Source organism: Rhinolophus sinicus, linkage group LG15 (assembly GCF_036562045.2).
Source record: "Rhinolophus sinicus isolate RSC01 linkage group LG15, ASM3656204v1, whole genome shotgun sequence".
NCBI lineage: Eukaryota > Metazoa > Chordata > Mammalia > Chiroptera > Rhinolophidae > Rhinolophus > Rhinolophus sinicus.
The window spans coordinates 29,633,425-29,659,424 of record NC_133764.1 but is presented as its reverse complement, the minus strand read 5'-3'; the positions used below and the strand labels follow the sequence as shown (position 1 = coordinate 29,659,424).

General features: G+C 35.5%; 1 protein-coding gene across 8 annotated transcripts in view; it reads right to left on the bottom strand.

The window, feature by feature from the left end:
* HELZ (helicase with zinc finger) overlaps nucleotides 1-26,000 on the bottom strand; it is a 134,045-nt gene that overhangs the window by 42,512 nt on the left and 65,533 nt on the right. For 5 of the 8 annotated variants that reach the window (XM_019733019.2, XM_019733021.2, XM_019733020.2 and 2 more), the window contains 8 exons: nucleotides 24,528-24,707; nucleotides 23,886-23,990; nucleotides 18,081-18,259; nucleotides 14,966-15,084; nucleotides 13,710-13,855; nucleotides 12,275-12,422; nucleotides 5,873-6,056; nucleotides 3,856-4,084 (listed from right to left, as the gene is read on the bottom strand). In XM_019733019.2, the coding sequence (XP_019588578.1) occupies nucleotides 3,856-4,084; nucleotides 5,873-6,056; nucleotides 12,275-12,422; nucleotides 13,710-13,855; nucleotides 14,966-15,084; nucleotides 18,081-18,259; nucleotides 23,886-23,990; nucleotides 24,528-24,707 (1,290 nt within the window). The remainder of the gene's footprint in view (nucleotides 1-3,855; nucleotides 4,085-5,872; nucleotides 6,057-12,274; nucleotides 12,423-13,709; nucleotides 13,856-14,965; nucleotides 15,085-18,080; nucleotides 18,260-23,885; nucleotides 23,991-24,527; nucleotides 24,708-26,000) is intronic. The other 3 variants (XM_019733024.2, XM_074320764.1, XM_074320765.1) reach the window with 2 other exon arrangements.

Genomic DNA, 26,000 nt, shown 5'->3' with positions numbered 1-26,000 from the left:
TTTGTACCTCAGTTTCCTGTGTAAAATAGGACACCAAAAGTATTATTATTATACTTTATTATTGAAAAGACTTATTTCTCACTTTTAAACTTTCAGAGAAATGTATTTTTTCCTTTAAAAACTGTTAGTTTTAAAGCTTAAAATTTTCCTTTTTCTCTCTTTTTGAAAGCTTTTTCAAAGACTATTCACTCTGCCCTTGAACTCCTTAATACTTGAATGAAATACTATGCATGGCATTATGAGGCATTTCTGAACTCGTAACTGGAAGATCACTTGAGAATTTCAACTACACTCAAAATGAAGGTAAGAATTCACTACCATCCTTATTTAAAGGCTTCACCAATTCTCAGCCCCCTTCCTAAAACATTAACATATTAACAATTTTTTCTAGTAATGCTGGTTAGAGAACACAAGTGTAGCTTTACATTGTAATATAAGTATTTCAAAGGACAGAACCTTACTTTTAATCAGTGCACAAACACAAAATTTGCTTTTAAAACTTTAAAAAATTTGCTGATAAAACATTGAAAAAGCACTTGATGTCCTTAGGTCAGAGATACAGAGAGAGAGAACAGAGGAGGAAATGTATACATACGCATACACACACATCTCTACACAAATGTGAAAGAAGTTTATATTTCACTGAGTAAATGGAATTTGCTTACAAAGAAATTCAGTGAAAAGGCAGACCTTCTCCAAACACAATGGTTTGGAGAAATGTATTCTCCCCTCTTCGCCTTTCCCCATTCAGTTGAGATTTATCCAATATTCATCACTTCCTGGAAAAGGCAGGGTAACCCAGTGAGAAGAGTTTGGATTTGGGATTTTGAAGTCAATCTGACATCTGTTTCAGTGAACTACTTAATAGCTATGAGACCTTGGGCAGTAATTTCAACTCTCTGAATCAGGCCCATTTAAAATGCAAATAAAATACCCATATTGCAGGGTTGTTGGGATGACTGAACGAGGCAAAGTGTGCAAAACACTTAACCTAGCACCTGGCACAGAGAATGATGTCACTACTAAACAGTGGCTACTATATTACAGTTGTTGGTTTGGTGAGTAGGGGAGGGAGAATTCACTACATTCATTTCAGGTTAATAGAAAAATTATATTTAAAAATGTTTTACAACAAAGAATATTATATAACTGGTTGCCTTCTAAATGGTATAATATACCCAGTAATTATTCCTTGAAATTTTGATAAATATTTGAAAATAACATATTTTTGGGGTACATACTGAAGGGGGGGTCCTGATTAACTCCAACTACAAAATATTCCCTCCATTATTATAATACCTAAGAATCACATTATGTCCTCCAGGTTTACTTGTACTATAGATTAAATTAATTTCTAATGAATTTAGAAAAATTAAAGCATAAATATCTGTATGCTTCAACTATCAGCTTTTGGGTTAGAACCATGATTAAACTGTCCAAATATATAGATAACCAATATTCCCATTTAGCCATGGGTCACATGACTTTTTCCTTCCTATACAATGTATTTATCACTCTGAAAATATTTTGCTTAGCTTATAAATTAATTTGAAGTCCTTGACATACTCCAGCTCAGTAGTAAGAAATAATCAACCAGTAGAGCTGGCTTCAAGTTAAAAATTAGCCCTGGATAATTCTGACAGCATGGTCTCACGAAGAATCAGCCACCTGTAAGCTCTGAGAAAGTAATGGTTTATGTCAGAGAGGAGTGAAAAATGCTGACCTCCTGCAATTCACAGTATAACTAACATGACTTTACAGAAAAGGGTAAGGATTTTTAAAAAACATTCATGTTGGTAAATGCTTGGAGTTATTTATGAGGAGAGTCCGAAACTAATGTGGCTCAAGATTATTGTTATACCTATTTATCCCAACAGTTTCAAGTTGTTTGTTAATACATTTTGTCTTATTTTATACACCTGTTTTAATGTATTAAACAGTAATCAAACTGTATGTGTTCTCACATTGATCAAATGATAAAAACAAAAATGGTAAAATATCACAGCACTATTCTAACCAAATATAATGAACAGTAAAGAAACTAAAATAAAATTATCAGGAGGGAGGCCAAATTAATACACTTAGTTTTATTCATTTGTAACTTGAAATTAATGTATTCTCTTTCCCAATTTTTTGTCATTAGTGGCTAAAAATGAATGGAAATCTATTTATAAAATATGAAATTAAAGGTATTTCACAACAGAATTGTTTAGCTATACACAAATAAGTCATAAATCTTTCAAGTTTGGGTTTTTTTAAAGATTATTTTTCATAATATAACTTACAAATTAAAACTCTACTTGATTATTTACACTGAGAAGACTTGAGAGAAAATGAGTGGAGGAAATTCATCAAAAACAACAATGAAGGAAGTAAAATGAAGTATCCTATAAAGGATATTAACTTCTTTTGGAGTCTTAAACTCTAACACATGCATCTTATTCTTAACGGTCCCAAGTCACTTCCCTTTCCACTGAATACTTTTTTCCTGCTGAAACAGGAAAACAGACAATCAAATGCTGCCATATCTGTACTGCAACAGAAAACTGGTTTAAAGAAGGCCACTTTCTAACAGCGTTGTGTGCTTTAATTCTAACACATTAAAACAGCATATTTGGGACGGTCTACATCTCTTGCTACTATTCTGAACTCACGTGGACAGGTACTAGAACACTTATAACATTTTAAGTAATCCCTAGTGTATTTCTTTTTCATTAAAGAATATTATAAATTTCTGTTCAACTGGGTTTTCATTAATGTTAACATAGTTTTTCAATACTGCAAAGGCCAAATCTTACATATTAGCTTCATACAGTTAAAATCCCTATTAACTAGTTTAAATCAAAAGTATATAGAGAAAATTTTTGTTTATGTTGATGTTTTAACATTTTAGTAGGAATAGTTCCTATGATTACAATCTAAGGAACACTAACAATGCTATCCGGAGACAAGTAACAACCACTTCTGTTAAGATTCTTCGGATTAACCAGATACAAAGAATTATTTACACTGAGAAGCCTTGAGAGAAAATGAGTGGAGGAAATTCATCAAAAACAATAATGAAGGAAGTAAAATGAAGTATCAATATAAAATGTAGTTTCTATCAAAGATAGACACAAACACAAAACCATCTCAGGATCCTTGCATTGGTTGTTCCCTCTTCCTGGAGCACTTTTACCCCAGATATCTGTATAGCTCACTCCCTCACCTCAATGTCACCTTTTTGGTGAGGGCTACTCTGACCACACTATGTACAATCACCAACCGGCCAACCCCACCCCATCACTCCTAATTCCCCTTAATGTTCTAGTTATTTTCCATTGAACTAACCATGTAAAATACTACACAGTAATCTTGTTTTGTTTTTTGTCAGTCTCCTTCTCTTCCCCAATAAAATGCAAGCCCCACAAAGGCAGGGATTTCTGCCTTTTTTGCTCACTGATGTATCTATCCTCAGTGGCTAGAAGAGTGCTTAGAACATAGTGGGCACTCAGGAAATATCTGCTGAATGATGACTGAATGAATGAATACACAATTATGTATATACCGTGTTTCCCCGAAAATAAGACCTGGTCTTATATTAATGTTTGCTCCAAAAGACGCACTAGGGCTTATGTTCAGGACATGTCCTCCTGAAAAATCATGCTAGGGCTTATTTTCCAGTTAGGTCTTATTTTCGGGGAAACACGGTATAATAGACTCAAAGCAATCTATTTTTGTGTTCCTACTGCAGATCAAGTAAAACTACACCTGATTTTAACTAGTCAAGAGGTCATATAAATAAATGTATACATAGGGATGCAAATTTACTCTCCGTTTCCCCCTTTAATGTCTCAATCAGTAACAGATAATTACCTGCATCTTCCAATAGAGCACAGAGCAATGGGATCGCCCACCACGGCAACCAGGGATTGTGCTCTTGTGATGGCAGTATTGAGAAGTTTGTAGTTAGATAAAAAACCATAATCTAAGTCCTCTGTGGAATCTTCCAGCAGTTGCTCTTTCTTTTTAATTGGTGTCTGTTTATGTTTACAAGTATGCCTTGTACGTACTGTGCTAAGAAACAAAACTCTGAATTGCTTTCCTATTAAAAAAATAAAAAATAAAACACTTAAGATTGTTATTCTCAACCACTGATATGATAAAAAGCATTTCTTATTTTTTTAACGTTATTGCTAAATATCAGGTATTGGCAGGAATGTGGAGAAACTGGAACTCATGCACTGCAGGTGGGAATATAAAATGGTATATAAAAACTATGAAAAACAGGATGGCAGTTCCTCAAAAAATTAAACATAGAATTAACATATGATCCTACAATTCCACTTCTGGGAATACACCCAAAAGAACTGAAAGCAGGGACTCAAACAGATATTTGTATACCTGTGCCATAGCAGCATTATTCACAACAGCCAAAAGGTGAAAGCAACCCAAGTGTCCATCAAAAAGATGAATAAAACGTGGTATATACATATAATAAAATATTATTCAGCCTTATAAAAGAAATTCTGACAAATGTTACAACCTGGGTAAATCTTGAACATTGTGCTAAATGAAATAAGCCAGTCACAAAAGGACAGATACTGTATTACTGCACTTATATGGTGTACCTAAAGTGGTCAAACTCATACACAGAAAGTACAACAGCGGTTGCCAGGGGCTGGGGAAGGTGGAAAGGGGAGTTATAGTTTAATGGGTACAGAGTTTCAATTTTACAAAATGAAAAGAGCTCTGGAGATGGATGGTGGTGATGGCTATGCAACAATGTGAATGTATTTAATGCCACTGAACTGTGGCATTTTATGTGTTTATGAACACATAAAAAAATGGTTAAATGGTAAATTTATTAAATTAAAAAAATATATTATTGCTGGACCCAACCTTAGTGATTACCTATACATTCAATACAAGGACCGTCCTTGCAGCCGGGTCATCTAGCCTCTCACTGACCAAGGCGGGCACAGCTGATTGTGCAAGAAAACCTGTACATCAATTTTTAATGCTCTTTCTTACAGTAACACATCTATTCCCACATTCTATGGCAGGTCTCCAAATATTTGAATGCAGTGGTAATGTGAGCCTTTAGTTTTTCTCTTCTGTAGGCCAAATAATCCTACCTCTTTCAACCATTCCTGACTCCCATATGGCAGTTTCGAAACCATTAACTCTCCTCAATCTCCTTTGGGTGCTTCCTAGTTTACTAGTAATATTCCTTCTACAATGCACACCCAAATTCTGCGTGATCTGGACAACACATGGTCTAGTGGAGCCATTTGTTCCCCATGATTTAGAAATTGTTTACTCTTACTATTGTTATTCCCATGAAACCTAAGATCGTATTGGCTTTTGCTAGCATTCACGTTGTAGTGTTGCTTCATATATTTAAAAGCACCAATTTTATAGCAACTAATTACATGAAGACAATTTAAAAGATTTGCTGGTAACTATTCACTTAGGAAAGGCTATAGATGAAAAACAAGTTGTGCCTTTAAAAATGCATTTAAACAGAACTTGCTTGACAAGATTTTTTAAAACCTTTATGAACAAGTTAGTCCTCAGATGGAGTACAACAGTAGGTGCTATATGCTCCGGTGATTGTAACGACAGCACACAGATAATGTATGTGGCACTTACACAATTACAGTCATTAAAAATTCATTTGTTTACATTTCTTTTTATATTTGGATATAAAAATTCAATGAACATGTAAATGAGTTTGACCTTTAATTGCCAAATTTGGCATTAAAGGGCTTGGTATGCAATAAATACATTATTTATCCAGAAAAGAGAATTTGAGAATTAAAAATCAAATGTGCACCCACATTAAGACTTAAGCATCTGAATAACTTAGTTCGTTTCAATTAATACTCACCTTGAACATTTAGCACTCTTTCTACATTAACATCAGATAATCTCTTTTTCCGAAGTTCAGCACGTATCCTAAACACTTGATCAGCATACGGGGTCACCACACCGATACTGCCATCATCTAACTTCCCCCACGCTACTGGCCACTTCCTTCTTAACTCTTCCACACGTTCCACCACTTCAAATACCTTTAAACAAACACACATAAACATATTAAAGTTATACAAGTGTTGAGTGAAAAGAACATGGTAACTGAAATAGATGTATAAAGGATTCACTTTTAGTAAGTGTCATAAAAATTACCTCTAAATAGGAATTTATGAACACAGTAAGAATAAAAACTTTTTCTTTATGTTCCAAACAGCAAAATTCTACCATAATACACCCAGTGAAAACATGAAAATCAGAGACAATGTGATTGGTGATCGGCCCCCACCCTTTACCCAGCCCTCATTCTTAAATGGGGACAGGTTCAAGTTCCTGTGTGGGACAAAGGGCAGCGACAGGGTCATAAAACTGGCAACCCCATCTAGGAAACAGGGAAGCAAGTCCAACATTCCCAATATTTCTCAGTCCACTCTCTCCAGATCGAGCCAATGAAACTAACCAACCAACTAGAAGATTCCTAGAGTTAGTGTCACTATTAAGTCTAAGCAGTACAAGGTCTAGCGCTGCCCCTCCCCCACTGACATAACTAAGCAGAGCAGCCAACAGCTGGTACTGGCACCACCAAACCACTGCTGGGAACAGGACAGATTTGAACTGGAGAGACAGGCTGTCAGAAGTCACTGCCTCCCAGAGGTACAAATTCACCAAAGCCATTTCATTAACCTTGCACTAAAGTGACGCCATTTTTTACCCAACTGAATGTTTAGATACCATTTACTGGGCTTTCGGTGTAGTTTAATCTATTTTAATTCAATAACTGGATCAAATAGTGTCAATGCTTAGCACGGTGGGAAATACAATGATTAATAAAACATGTTCCTTGCCTGCTAAAAGATTACTGTATATTTAGAAAACAAATTCCTAATAAAAATATATATAAGGGAAGCTCAAAAAAGGGTCAGGCAAGAGCCTAGAGAGGAAGGAGAAATTTTTTTTAATGTTTTAAATATCTTATTTATTTACTAGTTGTTAATAATATCTACTTAAATTTACAGTAAACATACTTAATAAAATTTGAGTTTTCATTCCTTTCAAGAACTTGAGGATTACTGGCTAGGATGCAGAGCCCACTGCCACATACAAATTCAATGAATGACAGAGGCACAGACTATAGTCGCCCTATTGTTATGACTATATAACAGCAAGTGTATCAAATACACAGGCTGTGCAAGGATTCTGAAGAGCAAAGAGAACTGAAGGCGTGGCGCTCTTCACTATGAGGAACCAGAAAGGCAGGTCTGAATCTACTGTAATAAGGAGTAAGACAAAGCTGTCTGGAACTATTTGGTTAGATATGGGGGGTAGGTGAAAGCTGGGGAGACACCTCTGTTGCTCCCCCACACAAAGAGGTCCTACTACTAAGCAACACATAACGATCTCTCTATGTCATCCCTCTGTTCACTCCCTTATATTCTAGGCAGCATAAAAACTGTAGTCAAAATACATAGACTTGGAATGGTGGTACAAAGAGCCTGGGGAAAACTCTCTCCCAGACAGATATCTAATAAGCTGGTCAAAATTAGCAGGCAATCACTCAAAGTATTTGGAGGTTGATCAAAGACCTTGTAAGAAATCGAGAAGCATTTACTGTATTCAACAAAATCTAAAGAAATTCAGTGAGAAGAGTGGGACGCTGGGACATTCAAACTAGGGACTGCACTATCCCCCCACCGCTCTGTTTTAGGACTGTTTCAGCAGCTGAGGGGCAGTTAGTTCCCATCTCCCCCAGCTCCCTGGGGTGCAAGAACTATTCCAGGAGGTTTGGGCAGCTGGTGAATATCAGTGCTCCCATTTCCCATGGCTCTGTGCTGAAGAAGGCCTATACTGAGCAGTGAGCAGCAGTTGGCTGGTGCCTACTTCCCTATCCGCGTCTCCTGTTATGTCGGGAGCATCTGAGTGGGACCACGCGGGAAGGGAGCAGTCTCCCTCTCACGCACAGGAAGTTCTGCAGGGGAGCTGATGCAGTGAGCTCAGCAGCAGAGTGACAATTGGCATCTCCCCCAGCTTCCTAGGACAGAAGACCTATTCTGGGTAGGTTCAGCAGCCAGTGAATACCGGCAGATCCCAACGTCCCCAGCTCTGGGTTGCAGAAGATTTACACTCGGTGGTGGGAGCAGCTGGATGGTAGCACCTGGAGGGCAGCACAGATTCCACACACACGTAACCCACACGGAGCTCTTGCTCCAAAGGGGTGATGTGAGTGTACAGCCAGTGAACAGCAAGTTCCACAGCCTCCCACGGCAACCGCACCCTAAGTTCTGTCCAGGAGAAGGTCAGGGTAAGCCTCACCACCTGGAGACACTATTCTGCCTCTGTCAAGGGGCCCGTTCCAACTGGATCACAATGTGGAGCAATCGGTGCCTCAGGGAGATGGAAAGGAAAATAACTGTAACAAAAATTCACTGGAGGGCCTCCACAGTAGATCTGAAACTAGCAGGGGAACAAATCAGCCCACATGAAGATAGAGATTATGCAACCTGAAGAAGAAAGAGCAAAACAAGAGCCTAAGAGAAATGTGAAACACCATTAAGCTCACCAACATACACATAATGGGAGAGCCAGAAGAAAAAACAGAAAGGAGCGAAAAATATTCAAACAAATAATGGCTAAAATTTTTCAAAATCTGATGAAAAACATTAATCTACACAACGAGCTCAGTGAAGTTCAAGTAAGATAACTGCAAGGAGATCCACACCCACACACATTATAGTGAACATGCTGGGAGTCAAAGACAAAAACAAAATCTTGAAAACAGCAAGATAAAAACAACATATCCCTTATGAAGGAACTCCAGTAAGATTAACAGATGACGTCTCAACAGAAACACTGAGGGCAATAAAGTAGAAGGAAAGCATATTTCAACATACTGAAAGAAATAACTCAACCAATAATCTAATATCCAGCAAAACTACCTTTTAAAAAATGAAGGCAAAATAAAAACATTCCCAGACAAGCAAAAACTAAAAGAATTCCTTACTAGCAGACACGCCCTAAGAGAAATACTAAATAAAGGAAGTTCTTTAGGTTGTAGGCAAGTGACACAAGACAGTAATTCAAACCCTCACAAACAATGCACAGGGCTAAAGGCAATTATGTGGTAAATTATAAAAGGCAGCGTAACAGTATATGTTGTCTCCTTTCTCCTCTCAACTGATTTAAATAGCATTGCATAAAAAAATACATAATTCTATTGTTAGGTTACAACATATAGACATGTAATATATTTGACAATAAGAGCACAAAGGAGGTGAGTGAAAACTGACACCAGATGGTAGCTCGAATCCACAGAAAGAAGTGAAGAGAAACAATAGGAAATAAAAAGGTTAATACAGCAAACTCTATAAACATGTACTTGCCCCGCCCTCGTTCTTCTCTCAGAATCCTTAAAAGGCGTAAAATTATATAACTATAATTAAGTACTATTGAGTTGTAATTTACAGGTATAATATGAAAAACAATAATAGCACAAAAGGGAAAAAGAGAATAGAGAAATGTAGGAGTAAAGTTTCCATATGTCATTAGATATGTTTACATCTGAAGTTGATTCTAGTAAGTTAAGATGTATACTGTAAACCCTAAAGAAACTACTCAGAAAACAACTCAAAAAATATAGTTAATAATTTAAGAAATTGAAACGTGATACTAGAAAAATGCACTTAATGCAAACAGTGGTAGAAAAGGAGAAACAAAGTAAAAAAACACAAGACACATAACAAAAAGCAAAGGCAGAGTAAATCCAACCATTATCAATAACAGCATTAAATGTGACTGAATTAAAACATTCAAACAAAAGGCAGTTATTTTCAGACTAAATTTAAAACAAAAACCAAAAACATGATGCAATGGCATGGTCTAAAGTAGATATACTTTAGATTCAAAGGTACATGCAAGATGAAAGTAATAGGATGAAAAATACACCATGTGAACAGTAACCATAAATTAGCTGAGTGGCTATACTAATTATCAGACAAATGGCTTCAAAACCAAAAAAATGTTACCAGAGATAAAGAGGGACATTTTATAATAACAAGGTCAATCCACCAGTACGATATAACAATTATAAATACATACGACAATTAACTAGAGTCCCAGTATACACAAGGCAAAAACCATGTTTTTTTCTCTATACCACAGATTCCATCAAACCTGATGGATTCATTTTTTATATCTGTACAATTTTGTTTACCTCTCACTATCTTATAGTTATTTGTTTCCATAGTTCTTCTCTTCAGACTGAATTTCTCAAGGTTAAGAATCATGTCTTGGTGTTTAGTATTTAAATTCTGCTTTTCTTTCCAACTTGGCATTATATTGAGACCATTTCATTTTTGTGGGATACAAGTTCAGTCAGAATCAAGAAAAACAACAGATGATCTTTCTCACTGTCTTTCATTCTATCATTTTAAGCACGTGAAAGAAGACACAAGTTCAAGCAATACACAAACACCTTACATAAAATTGAAAACCATTTTCCCTGAAGGAAGGACAATTATACAGAGCAAAACTGCTATCAGTATTCTGCTCCAGGTTCTTTAATTTTGCTTTTAATTTCATCCTCTATTTTAAGTTCCTTGTGTGATGGTAAGTCTGTAAGACTATATGATTTTCATTACAATGAAATCTAACCCAGTCTCAAATCTCATAATGTCCTCTGACATTTTCATCGGAACTTTTATAAAAGAAGAAATCTCATTTTCCCCCTATTAATGTAACTGGCGCCACTTGCTCTAGAACACAAATTAGACATAAGTTTCACCTATAAATGATCTACCCTCAAGAAAAGTCCAGGACTTCTAAAAACATTTCACTGTCCAAACATGCCTATTGAAAACTTGGAAAATCTTGCCTATAAACCCAGACCTCCTACTCCTGCCCAAACAATACTGATACCCCCTTTATCAGCTCCAGTGAGCAAGCATCAGCTTTTGCCCCTGTGGGAAGAGCACCTGGCGCAATACTCGCCTGTCGCCCAGATTTTGACTGCAGTAACTCATGGGGCTGAAGAGAGCGACTGACCAACCAAGCTATTGCAGTGAAGTTCAAGGTGACTTCAAATTTCTCTCAAGTTACATGTCTGATATTTAAAGGTCACACAAATCTTATCTCTGTGGTTTTTTAAATATGAAAAATATTTCTTTCCCCCCAACCCCCAAATTTTTGAGTAAAATTGACAATCCAGGAAGATGCACCTTATTTGTCCTACAGCTTGTAGGTTTCCTGGGAAACACGCCTTGTCACCATGAAGAAACAAGTAGCCCAGGCTGCAAAGCTCAGCCTCTGGCAAACATCAACTCTGCCTCAAGATCAAAGTTAGGGCTCAGCTCCGACCCCTGGTGTCACAGCAGGACCACCAAGCCTTCTGGATTTAAGGCTTGCCTCTCCCTGTCAGCACTCTCACCCGTACCATGGCTGGTTTCCTAGTTTCCAGGCCAGTGGTTTCCAACCTGAGTGTAACAGTCATAAAGGAGAACCTAAAGTATTTGTCAGTATTTCAAACATTTAAAGAAAAGTTTACCTTTTAAAATTAAATGGCACAGACTAACTAAAATGTCAAAGTTTCTTTGCTTTTGGCTAGGATTTTATCAAGTGGGTACTATTGATTTTCTTGTACTGACTTCTAACTACAAGCCTCTGATCAATTTTTAAAAGGAAAGATGATTTACTTACATAATAAAAGCCATCTCTTCGAAAACAAAACGAGTAAAGCATGGGACTCAAGAACAAAGGAAGATGGACATCGCAGATCTAGAACCATTCCCCTAGTGCATTCCCCATGCACACACCATCCCCCCTTGTTTCCTGAAGTCCAAAGCTCCTCTCGCTGTGATGGCCAGAACTTAAACAAAGGTTCTCTGGCTGGCCCTTCAAGACTTCACCAGGTTTCTGTCTGCTGCCGGGCCTGACACCTCATTTGAGTATGCACTATAAAATGTAATCATCGTCTGTTAGATGGCAGACAGAAATAATCGGTATGAAAATGATATTGGCTTTTCTTTTTAATGGAACCATATATTTTGTCTTTTATCATAAAACAAAATGTAAAATCAAAGTCTTGGTATCCCACAGGAAATTCATCTTAACAAATCAATGTTATATGAGAAAGAATAAACTTTCCATCCTATTTTCATGTAAATGAAGTCAACACACAATATGCCAACTCAAACTTGTACATAAATGCTCAATAAGGTCAGACTGTGTGACTGTGAAACGTTAACAATTTGTAAAAGAACTAAGGTACCTCTGCATTATTATAAAAAGCTGTGCTATTTTTTTCTTGCACATCTTCCCCTCGTGCTGTAAAGAAAGTTAGTGGGTAGAAATCTTTGTGTGCTGGTTGCTTTCCACTGGCCATCAGTTTGCCCTCGTAGAAGAGCTCAGAGGTGTAACTGTAGAAAAAGATCAAAATAAATAAATAAAGAGTAATTTGGCATTAAAATTAAATTCACCCATAAGAAAAAAGAATATCAGTCAATCCTAAAACTGTTGCTTTCTGTCCATGATTAATTTTAAGCCAAACATCTAATACCAAGGAGGCCAAGATTTTCTCCAAACTTAACTACAGCATTAGCAACCGAGTAGGCGCCTGGTAGACCATTGCTAAAGACATGGATTTAAGTGAGGTACGAAGCCAGAATACAGAAAGAAAAGGCAGAAATGAAGACAATTCAGTACGAGATGAGAATCTTGCTCTACGACGAAATAAGCTGGCAAGTGTATTTTCTTGATTAATACACACTTTTATTTGTGTGGATCATGTACAAACACAGGGACATACAGGCATTGAAACAATACACATAAGGGAAGGACACTGAAGTCTCCAACTGTAAAATGAATACTCGTTACTGATGGAGGTGCTCGTGAGCACTGGGTCCATCGGTGACTCCAGCTAATGACTGGCAACAATAAAAAAGGAAATCCTATTTTGAGGTATCAGTAAAAGCCATAGTTAAATCTATCGTTTAATATCTATCCTATTGCTTTCAGAGAAACCTACAGATGGTTTCCACATGACTGACATAATCAACATTATTAAATTATACTACACTTTAAAAAATTGTAAGTTTTTGGTGGGAGTAGCGACTGGAAAGGAGCACAAAGGGCTTTTAAGAATGCTGGTAATATTCTGTTTCTCGGTCTGGATGCCAGTGACATGGGTGTGTGTGGGTTATGACTATTCATTGAGCTGTCACTCATGGTATTTTTCACTTTTATGGATACACACTATACTTAATAGAAACCTTTACAAAATGTATTACTAAGTTTCATGGTTTTCCTTCCTTCTCTCTTCCTCCCTTCCTTCCTTCCTTTCTTTTAAAACAGACTCCTTTCTATAACATAGCAAGACACAACAAGCAAACCACTGTGCGGTGTGTCAATATATTTGTATATTACATCACAAAGCTTTACATATATATTGCATATTCAGTCACAGAAAAATATGCCATAGCTAGTGGAACCTAAAGTTTTAGTTTCCAGAATTGCCCTATTTTGTGAAAAATCACAGCTCCGGCTTTTGAAGTGTTCTTTTACAGACATAAAATTAAACATAATTTGCGACCCTAGACACGCTATATAACTCTGCTGGAAATAATCTGTCCCTGGTAACAGTGCTATTGAGTTCCTTCCCACCAGACCACAGGAAGTGTGATACAGAGAGGGTAGTTCACACCTACTTGATGATAGCTTCATGGGAGCGGTAGTTCTCACATAGGAGGATCCTACATGGAAACTCGGCAGGATAATGCTCATAGAGTCGATCAAGTAATGAAACATGAAGGTTTCTCTCCCTGGCAAACTCGCTGTAAACAAAAGGACTGAGCTGTAACAGACAAACATACAGAGAAAATTTAACTAAATATACAAATAGTATTTTTTTAATGTACTTATTTAAAAATTCGCTATGCTAAAACTTCTGATGTACTAAATCTCAACATACTGAACACCGAAATAAGCAAATCAAAAATATTTTTTATGAACAATTTTACTACTATAAAGAACTAGGCTAAAATTTCTAACTTCTCATTTCAAAATCCCACAATGACCTAGAGTTTTTACACATAGGTTGATAAAGGGCTCTTCCAAATAAATAACTATTACTTCAGTAATTTCAGAAATGCAACCCGTTGTATCATTGGGAGAGTCAATCAGTTATTTCACTAAAATTGATCAACTATTTAAAATAGTGAGCTGGTAGGACATTTAGTTTATGAATAAAATGTTTTTAATAATTAGCAAAATAACCTCCTTTATCTCATAAGGCATAAGGAGCCATTCTTGGTTATATCTTTGACTGCTAAAAAATAAAATTAAACTACTCTTGACAAAGAAACAAAACCAGAATTTGTTCCTCTACATTCAACTCTTTCCTGGATGTCTTGACAGCTACAGTATTATATAGGTTCAAGCTTAATCAACTGTAGCAGAAGAGATATGTAAAACAAATATTTTAATAGAAAAATTATTATATTTCTCTTTCATATATAGGTATACAAATGCATCAGATATGTTCTTTGAGACTTTGACCATTATATTTAATTAAGGATGTTGTTTCTTATGATAGTGAAAAATTAACCTTTCAGGAAAACAAATATTGGAACAGGAATTTGGGAATTGTAGGAAAGATCATTTAAATTTGCTTTACAAAGGAAAGTAAGAATCAAATACACTATAGAGAACTAAACTTCAAACATTAATAAACATGAAAATTATAGACTTGTTCATTCCACTCTCTATCCAAAGAAGGAAAAAAAGTGGTGAGATAGTAATTTTCCTTCAGAAATACCAGTATTTTTCATTACTAGTACAGAAATATTTAAACTACTTAAATTGTAATACATGGCACTTCATAGGATGTTTTAGAAAACAGAATATTAAACATCAAAATATAATTCACAATTCCTTTCGGTGCGATGACTCAGAAGGTACTCACCTGCATGTGGTCACCAGCCAAGACAATCCGAGTGTTTTTAGTTGCTAATGCTAGAGGCATAATGGTTTCACACTCCATGGCCTGGGCAGCTTCATCTAATAGAATGTGCGTAAAAAACCCTACAAAGTACAGTATAAACACAGTAAAGCACATTACAGCAGCAATAAAGGCAGGGTTTTCTTTTTTCTTTTCTGCTAAGGAAAGAGCTTAGTGGGCTAATTTAGGAGTTGAGAGTACTTTTAATGCCAATCCTCAATTTGGAAAATTGTCAATGTAAATCATTATTTAAAAAGTAGAGGTTAAAAGGAATAACTACTTTACTCAATTATAGATACATAAATGGCATCTGGTGCTAAAGGCTCCAAGACTAACAGTTCAATTGGTATATTTAAAAATACGTATTTTAAAGGTACATGATAGTGGCTTTTCACCAAAAAGAAGGGCTGGCAACTAAATACTGATAGGCCCACAGTCCTTGCACTATTTATTTGGTAAAACACCAAAAATAAAACAGTGGTACTTTATAAATAACTTTAACCTAAACATGGACATTAGACATTAAAATAAAGAAAATCATACCCAAAATCTAATATAAAGGAGAAAGTTCTGATCTAACTTTGAAATCAAAGGTTATCTAGTAGTAGCGAATTCACTAATTTGATCATTTAGGTTTATTGTGTTGTGGGTGTGTGAGATTTTTTTTTTAGTCTAAGACCCTACCCTGGCTGAAAAAACACCACCAGTCTACAAAAAAAAAAAAAGGGGAGGGGGGGAGGCTACTAACAGATATCAAAAATGTACCTTAAAAAGTGACTACTAACATGTCAAAATGCACATTATCGAATGTCCCCCAGAGGACATTCTGTCTCCTACAGTAGGAGACATCCCATGTCCTGGATGCTGCTGCCACTCACACTGGTGCAAAAGAATCTGTACAGAAAGGAGGTCAAGTCCCTTTGCCCCCAAAAGGGGGGAAAAAGGCAAAACTCTCCTTGCTTTCTCAATGTGGAGAAGGAAATAGCTGTCCCTTGCTGCCAACTTACTGAAGGTGGGGGGCCCTCTTTTTACTAACAATAGCAAAGAACAGCAATGGAGTTTCTCAACACAATGATGAGTTATAAAACTCTGAATTAACCAGCCTACTGTGAGGTGGCGCAAGAACCTAATCTCTATTTCTATCGTTATTTCCATGAATATCCACAAGTTCCAGACAATCAGTTTATACTACCCTCTGGTGCAACTTGTTTTCAGGTTGGAACTTTCTAAATCTAACTGGCTGGCAATAACCCTCATCATCACCCATTCAAACGAGTGGCCATGGTTGACAATACAAGTATTAATAACTGTTGTCTGTTTACCGACAGGGGCCCAAGCATGAAATGGACACATGTATTTTTCTCCGTTTCGGAGAATTTGTGGTTGTTGTGCTATAAGACTAATTAAGGATGATTATATAAACATAAGATTAAATTGGGGGAAAAACTGAGACTAGCGGAAAAAATCTACTGTCTTCATTAGATAGTTTTAATTAAATAGAGCTAATCTATTTAATTAGAATCAAGAACTGGATAAATCATGAAATTGTTACAGCTACTGCTTAAGCTAGTAAAAGGTACCTTGAATTAATCACACTGATTTAGCCTGAGCCTTGGTTTTCTTATCTGTAAAATAACCCTATGTAGCGTTGGTATGAGAATTAAATGAAATAAAGCATAAGCAATGCCCAGAACAAAGCACACAGTCGACTTCTAATACGTATTCTTGATAATCTTGCTCTTCAAAGCCATTCTTCACTCTTTCTCAAGAAACTATAATGTTTAGGAGGCTTGGGTATTTAATATATGTAGCAAATATGCAGAGTATAATCATAAAGTAATGAGACTGATTGTTAAATAAACATACCAAAATTTACATTTCAAATAAGTGTGGTTCCATTCAAAGAAGTCAGTTGGGAGGAAATATAACTCATTCCAATGATGCAGTCACTGTTCAAAACATTTTTGAAACTCTGCTTTTGTAACTGCCCTCACCAGCCAGCTATGAGCTGCATGCACAAGAAAATAAGTCTCATTACTGAGAGGCACATCTCTCTCTCTCCCTCTTTCTTTTTTATCCCTTATGGTATTTACTGCTCAGTTTGATCACCTACCTATTTACCAGTCTGAGAAAGACTTACATGTCTCAGAAAGCTTTTCTAAAATTAAATAAATCTACTCTCAAAAAAAAAAAAGAAAGCTTGGCCACCATTCATTCATTTAAGATAAAGAGAGGATTATCAAGGGCCTCCAGGTGTCTCTATCCTGGGCCAGGTGCCAGGAATACAAGGTGAAGAGAACAGTCTCTACCTTCCAGGATGTTCAAAAGAATTTGTCACTGGCTATGAAAGCAATTTCAAAAGGAGAGAGCAAAAAAGTGTTGAGCAACGTTAACAATTATGACAGTAATAAATGAATATTCTTCCAAAGCAACTACCTTCAAGTGATACCACTTTTTGATGGTTAAGTTCTGCCATATTTATCAGAATTTTTTGTCACCTTGTATCCATATATAATATTAGCTTGATTTTACACAGTTCCCGTAGTTAAATGTAATACTCTTAATAGTATGTAAAAAAAACAAACTGTCATAATTGTTGTCTCTACACTGTATGATACAAAAGCATTTTACAACAAAAACTTGAAAAAATCGTAAAAAACACTAACACTGTCCAAATTTGAATTTTTCACATGATCAATAGTAAATAAATACCATCTGATCAATTAGAGAACAAATAGAATACCAATCACTAAAATGTCTAAACTAAGGGTTGACAATTTTTCTTTGTTTTGGGTAAAGGGCCAAGCAATATATACTTGAGGTTTTGTTGGCCATACACTCTCCGTTGCAAATACTCGACTAAGCTGTTGTAGCATAAAAAGCATCCACAGGTAATAAATAGGTGCATAAACAGGGATGGATGTGTTCCATCAAATAAACTTTTATTTATTTACCAAAGCTGACAGCAGGCCAGATTTGGCCCACAGGCAGTAGTTTGCCAACCCCTGGTCTAAACTGAATGCAGAAGCCCTAAGCATTCAGAGACCCCCCTCCCTCTCTGTGTCTTGAGTCAGCATACCAGGTTCAAGGTCCAACTGACAGAGGTACTGGGAAGTATTCAATGTAACAACCACCACTCGGTGTTTAAGAACATCTTCTTTCTGTGGCATCTGAAAGGTGGAATGTGCGCTTGAGATCAAACAGTACTGATGCACAACTGGGTGAACAGTCTTTACCCAGCGATTTCTGAAATATACCCTATAAAAGAAGATAACATTTCCTATTTATATTTATTAATATCTTACCAGTATCTGATTATCAAAATATTGACATTATTATTTTAGGTTACAATATCTGGAAATTAACAAATAAATATGATAACTGTTAACATTCTACTGGATTAGAATTTAATGTACAACTGTGACTTCCCCCTACCAAAAAAAGATTCAAACAAAAAGCATATGCACTACCATAAAATAAATATCTATTAATTTTTGGTTCAGATTGATCTTACAATAGAACGGCACACAAACTTGGGAATACCGGGATGGGAGAATGGCACACAGTTTCATAAGCATTACAGTTTAAGTTCAAAGCACTCCCAATTGGGTAATTACTTTTTTTCCAAAAATTCTTACAAAAATATACTTAATTTCTATTTTAATTATTTATGCTAATAGTGAACTGCATGCTTACAACAGAAATTAAAAAGTTATTTGCAGTTCACTTTAGAATATATCCTTATACCTATATTTAAATAGACCTCTATCTAAGGATCTAGAAATTTAAAAATAAATACAAACTTCGGACAATTCGAAAATCTTAAGGAATAGGATCTCTTTCATTAATTGCAAAAGAAAAATATTAGCAGGCCTCATGCAATAGATTACTAAGATGGTACAGAAACAACCTATCCATCTATCTACTCTCCCACCCACCCGCCCACCTCTAACCCAACCATCTCTAACTCACCCATATAACAAAGATCTATTGGGTGTCTACTATGCTCCAGCACAGAGGCAAATCACATGGCTTGAAAACTTTCATAACAGCTTTAAATTTACTCTGATTTTAATGGAAAGCCAGCAGAGAGTTCTCACAGGACAGTCATGATATGACTTATGTTTTTAAAGGACCACTTTGTTTCTCTAGACAGAAGAGGAGGAGGGGAGGGGTATTTGACGGTGGTATGCTGGTAAATGTTGAACAACCAGCTCTGGGGTAGGGGTAGGGGACTGGGGTGTTGGCTGATTTCTGTGGTATAAAATCTACTACCATGGCCAATTTCAAGCTACCAACATGATGTCACTGAACATGAACTTGGGAAGATACACACGACTGGATCTCACAAGCTAGCTGCAACACACCACTGACTGGAACAGAGGCAGGAGCAGGAAACGGAAGCAGGGAGTCCAGTTAGGAGGTTGTTGTAAGGATCTGGACCAGAAAAAAATGATAGTTTGGACTGGGGTGGTAAGAGTGGAGATGTGAAAATGGTCAGATTCACTACACACTTTGAGAGTAACGCGGACAGGATTTACTGATGAACTTGATGTAACATTTAAGAGAAAGATGATTCCATGTCTTTGAAACTAAATGAATGCCAGTACTGTTTACAGAGGTGGTGAAAAGGAGAAGCAGGTCTGGGATGAGAATTGAGAATTCAGTGTGGGACATATTCCGTAATAGACATCCAAGTGGAAACGTCCAGTAAGCAGGGGGGTATATAAGCTAGGAGTTTAGGAGAACGCCTGCGACAAGAAATATACAATTGAGCCTAGATGAGATCACCTGGAGAATAAATGTAGATAAAAAGGAAACTATTAATAGTTGGAAGAATGACTGATGGACCATGCCAACATTTAGAGGCCGGGAAAAGGAGAGGAATACAGCAAAGGAGACAGGGAAGGAGCAGTCAATGAAATAGGAAAAAGTCAGGACAGTGTGGGGATCCAATCAAAGGAAATGAACTTCCATGGCACTAAATCATTTGGACAATTTCTAGGCCCATCAAGTTACCTGATATCCTAGCAGCAAGTTCTGTGGTTGTTCCCTCCTTGAAACACTCTTTCCTCAGCTTCCATGACTCCACCTTCCCCTGCTTTCCTTCTACCTCTCTAGGTTAGGGTTCCTCAAGGCTGAGGCTTAGGCTTTGCTCTCTCCTCTTCTAAGCTCTGCTCTTTCCCTTAACAACCTCATCCAGGCCTGTGGCTTCAATTGCCACCACTACCCTAATGATCCACACATTTTTCTCTCTCCACCAAGACCTACCCCCTCTGAGTTCCAGAATGCATATCTAACTCTTTATCTCCTCTAAGATATTTCAAAGGCAGCTCAAGTGTAAAATGCACAAAAACTAATCTCATGATCTTCTAAAATGTGTTGTAATCCTCCATGAAACACTTAAAACTGGCTGTTTTTTAAGCAGCAAAAAAACCCAAAAAACAAAAAATCCCATATTTAATAAATGTCCCTAAAGATCAACTATAATACAGGAAAGTAAAGAAATGTATTTTAAAACATTGCTATGACAGCAAGGGCTGTAAACTTCTAAAAGAAGAAAACATTTTAAACATGTTTTAGGTGTTAATAAAAAATAATCAAATCAGCAAAGCAGAATTTACTTTTAAATATATGAAAAATCTCATTCTACAAACTATCTGAAAAAATCATTTACAAATTATGATTCCATTAATATTAACTAAAGTATGTGTATTTGAGCATAAAAATTACAAGAAATTAAACTCCAAAATATTAGTAGTATTTATCTCAGGCTGAGATTATAATTTTATTTCCTTCTTTGTTCTTTTCTGTATTTTCCCTATTTTTTGAATAAACATTTCATTGTAAAATTGAAAAAGTGACTTAAATTATTCATTAAATCTAACTCCAAGCACTGCTTCTTCTTCAAAGAAAAAATTTAAATTGAAGTTCTAAATCTCACTACTAACTTTTTAGTAATCATCTTGGAAAGCTATCTGAAGTTGAAGCTAGTAAGAATACAAAGTTTGATCATTAGGTCTTTGTTTCCTTAAAAGTATAATATTCTAGTGCTGACTTCAAAAAAATTTAAATATTTTCTCAGTACTTTTTGTGCAACACTTAATGTAGACACACTATTTATAAGATTATTTAAAACACATTAGGAACATTTTCCAAAATTGGAGAATTGACAGTGACAAGTGACACTTTTAAGCTCATAATATAAAATGTAAGTGACACCAACTAAGTAATTTACATATTTCTAGAAACAAACCATCCACATATGAAGTATATGATAGGAGACTGTCTGGTAATGTAATATTGTAATTCATTGAAATTGTATTGATGTATTGAATTCACATGCAATAACCCCCCAAAAATATTATTACTTATGATGCTACAGAATCTGAGACCTGATCCCCAAAACAATGTTTCTTTAAAGATCTACATAAAACAACAAATACCTTCTATTTGCCTAGAAAGCAGGAAATGCACACTTTCTCCATAGATAATCTCTATCTACTAAGTGACAATTTTGCCAGAACCAGATACTGATCTTCAGATCCACACATAGAAAGAAACTGTTTTCCTCTCTATTCCATTTTTAAATCTTCTAATTCTAAGGAAGAAGTAAAACCTGAAACTAAATGTAACCTAAAATGATTTCTACAACCTCCATCCCCAAATATTTTAAGCTTGACTCCTGGCAACTAACAGAATTGTATACATTTTAACCGTAAGTATGCATATTTAAACGTATTTACTATATTAACTACGTAATGTTTATGACCATTTTCACATGTTATCCCGTTTACCAGGGCCCTCTCTAAATGTACTGTGAAGAAGACAAACTTCATCAGTCTTACTCCATAGAGACACCACATCTTCAAGGTCATAAGTAGATACTTAGTGCCCTCTTGTGTTCTTCCCTCTGCATCCTGGGACAATTCAGATAAAGCTGATCTTCCCAGAGTGCACAGCCATTCTAATCTTCTCTATTCCATCTCCCATACCTCTCAAGTTTATTGTCCACTAGGAAAATTATAAATTAATTTGAGTTAATGTAATAATCGATGGTGCTAATAAATCCTAACATTTCAATGCATTAATCCTTGTAGGAAACACATTCACAAGTTAATACCTTTCCCAGAGAGAAAAATTATTGTGAAAATGTAGAGCCACATAAAAAAAAGAAATACTTGAAGAAGTCAAGCCTTTTCTTATTTCAGTCCATTTACTAAATGAAGTAACATAAAATTTGTATTTAAATATGTTTAAATATTTTTCCATCTTGACAGAACCACTCGAGATTTGTGGAGAGGTGAGACTTTTCTGCTAGATGGCAAGTTTCTGTATTTGGGCCGCTACAACTATACATATACTCTGCTTGAACATAACTTCTTATTCTACATATTTAAATATACTATAATATTGAATTATAACCCCCCAAACATAATTTTACACGGGAAACCCAAGTATAATGCCAATCAAACGATAGATTTTAATGTTTATCAACAACTCTACTGCCTCAAATGTCCAATGACCTATGCTAGGTTGACCAAGATTGGAGGGGCCTTTACTCCATTGTTTCCAAGCCTACTACACCACGATTACTGAGAATGCCATGGTTCCTACATAACACACACATACACAAACATAAACACACATACACACGCTCTACCAACAGTAAATAAAACAAACATCTCCATTCAAGTAAGAACACTCATAGCAAAATGCTACCAACTACTCAACTTTTCACTTATGAGCTAAAAAAGATTAGAATCCAAAGCAAATTAGTTACTGATAAATTTATCCGTTGGTAAATACCACATTTTCATTTATAGTGATTGTATACATGTGATTTTTCTTATTAAACACTACTGGGTTCTTAGAAAATAATTATTTTTGGTCTAATTTTCCAGGCTGAAAACAAAGTATGGCATAAAAACCTGTGTTAAGAGGCCATACCAGTTTTTGCTCTGTTGTGTGTTTTTTTAACGCAAATTTAAAATCATTCAAATGGCTTTGGTTATGGTTATTAAACAATTAAATAGCAAATTCTCATTTTTCCATGTCTAGGCTCAACTAGAAATAAAGAGTTAGTGAATTATGATTCAAAAGTGTGGTTAGAAATTAATTTATAAACAATAATTGTATTCAAACAACATAGGGCATGACATATTAGTTTGTAAAATGGCAAAACTAAACATTAATTCGTATAACAATGAAAGCAAATGGTATAATAAATAACCACTTAATGATTCTTTATTGTTTTCTGAAGAAAAGGATTTTATTCCCCTACAATCCTGTATAAGTACATTTCATACCCATGTACACTGAAAGGACCTTGCCATATCAACCTAAAATTTTCTTTGACACTTTGTCTTTCAAATGATAGCAAAAAGTTGTAAATACCAGTCAATTACATTTGTTGCAGAAATCACTTCAATATTTCATGCTTCTCTAATGTGTAGCTTTTATGAAATTACCTGCATGATCACAGTCAAAATCTTATTTCCATAAAGAACTATCACTGCATGACTAATTTGCCATGCAAAATATGCTAGAATTTTAATTAAATTTTATGTAATCATATTTATATTACTTCATCATAAGTAGCTTTTAGAGGTACACATCAAAATCGGCTCAGACTATAACAACATTTCTACATACAAAACTTAAAAAAGGATGTCTTTCTCTTTACTTAATGTTTAAGAAGTAAATGGTCAAAGATTTTTCAATTTTTCCTTAATTTAAATGGTTTCTTCAAAAGGTATACCCTCCAAATGCCAATGCAGAGTCAAGGATTTTGGTATTCTCAAAGTTACTAAAATCTTTACAGACACCTTTTCTTAAGAATAATAAAGTATGATACAGATACATAATAAGCCTTAAAAAATACCTGAGAGGTCTTGCCTGGGGATTGCCTGCTTCTACATATGGATGTAAATAATCCTTTATGTAGAGATCAGCAGCACTATTAGAATGGGTGCAAATGAGAATCCTGCTGAAATAAATGGTGCAAATAAAAAGAATGATAAAACACAAAACTATTCAAGCAGTATAATACCAAAAAAAAAGCAGTGGCCATCTTAACATTATACATTTCCCTCAACCTACTCAGTAGCCTCTAACATATTAATCATTGATGCTTTAAGGAAATTATATTACTCTTTATGCTACACAGGAAATAAGTTCCCCCAAATTATTACTACATCTATCATATACAATTATTTTTTAAAAAATCCAACTCTTTGGCTGTAATATATATCACAATTCCTTAGTGGACTTGCAGTTTTGCTGGCTATTTAAAAGCTATCGTTCTCTGTGTTGCCAATTTTTAAAAACAGTTGTGTTTTAAGAGAATTCAAACTTTAGTGCTGTCGGGTTTGAGTGTGGGTCTTTTTCTCTCTTTTGCATTTTTTTAAATTGCTGCAAGATGGATGAAAATTGTCTTGCTAGCCTAGCCCTCACTTTGTATTCACAACAATGACAAAGGTCATGCCCTACTAATGAGATCGGAGCACACACACCCCCACCTCACCTCGTCTCCTGCTGCTGGAGCATGTGCTTTACGGCCTGAGCGAGAGTGAATGTTTTGCCTGTGCCATAGGGTCCAATGATGAGAACAGGAGGCAGCTGTATTGAAAGTGGAGTTGTAATAGCCAGAACAGCCTCTTTCTGTTTTGCATTTAGTCGAGGATCCAACTGTTCGTCCCACTGTCTATAGAAAATAAAAATTTATTTTAAACAAATGCATATTATGAATAAACAGAACATGACATACAAGTATCCTGAATTTCACTGAACCATTAAAAATTCTGAAATCGCATAGCGTACATAAAAACAAATGCTTATTCTAAAACTACCTTTTAGAAAATTACCCAACAGTCGGTGTAAGAAGTTTTGCTATGTTGATCAAAACTCACTTTACTTGCCCTATTTTAAGTGCAAAAAGATTTTGATAACTAACCTAAGACATCACACACTTCCAGTCCGGTTTCTGCCAAGTCTATACATAGTTAATGACAACATCCCTAAAATGTAATTTCTCTCTGTTACGTAAAAACACCAGAAAATTCTTTTCTGTAATAATGAAGTAGTAGTTTGTTTGGATAATGTCTAAAATACAAAAGGGAAACTGATTTTCAATTTCAAATCCATTGAAAAATCTCTTAGTAAAGTTTAAAATAAGGAGAAAAGAAAAAAACTTAAGTATATCCCTACTTAAGAGACATCAAACTTTTACGAAGTTTATAATTCAGAAAATAGCAGTTTTCTTTTAAAAGCCCACACAATATGAACTGTTTCCTAATATTTCCGCACACACAAATAATATACATATGTCATGTACTTCGGGGTACAGAACACCTGTCACAGCAGCACAAATGGCTGCTGTAATGAGATCCAGCCTCCTAGTCTCCTGTCTATGTCTTGGCTGAGTTTCGAAGATTTAAATGGACAGCAGATGCTGAAAGGGATCAAACCAAGTGGAGCATCAACAGCATTCTTTCTCACAACTACAATTAAAATACTAAATATCGCAACAACTATGGTAAAAATGATAAGGATGTGAACCAAAATAGGAAGGGTGTGTAAAGAGACTCAGAAAATTTGCAAAGTGCCTACAAAATAACCCTGAAGTAGGAGGATGTGGTGTAGTGAAATTCCCTCTCTGTGAGGCTATACTCTACTTAAATTAGAAGCTAGTTATTTATGGAAAATGTTCTTAACACAGTTTTTATATATATATATATATATATATATATATATATATATATATATATATATATATGACTAATGCTATATTATAATAGATAATTTCAAACAAAGAAACTTCTCCTAAAAAAAATGTAAAACCTTAGAAAGGCCATATAAACATGCCATTACTTATTTTTCTGAAATTAAAAAATATTTAGATAAAAAGCAAAAGGACTCTGAGCAGTGGCACTAGATTTCCTGGAAGCCATTCACTAAAGCTCAAGCATTTTACTCCAAAGTGTGAAGCATTAACCAG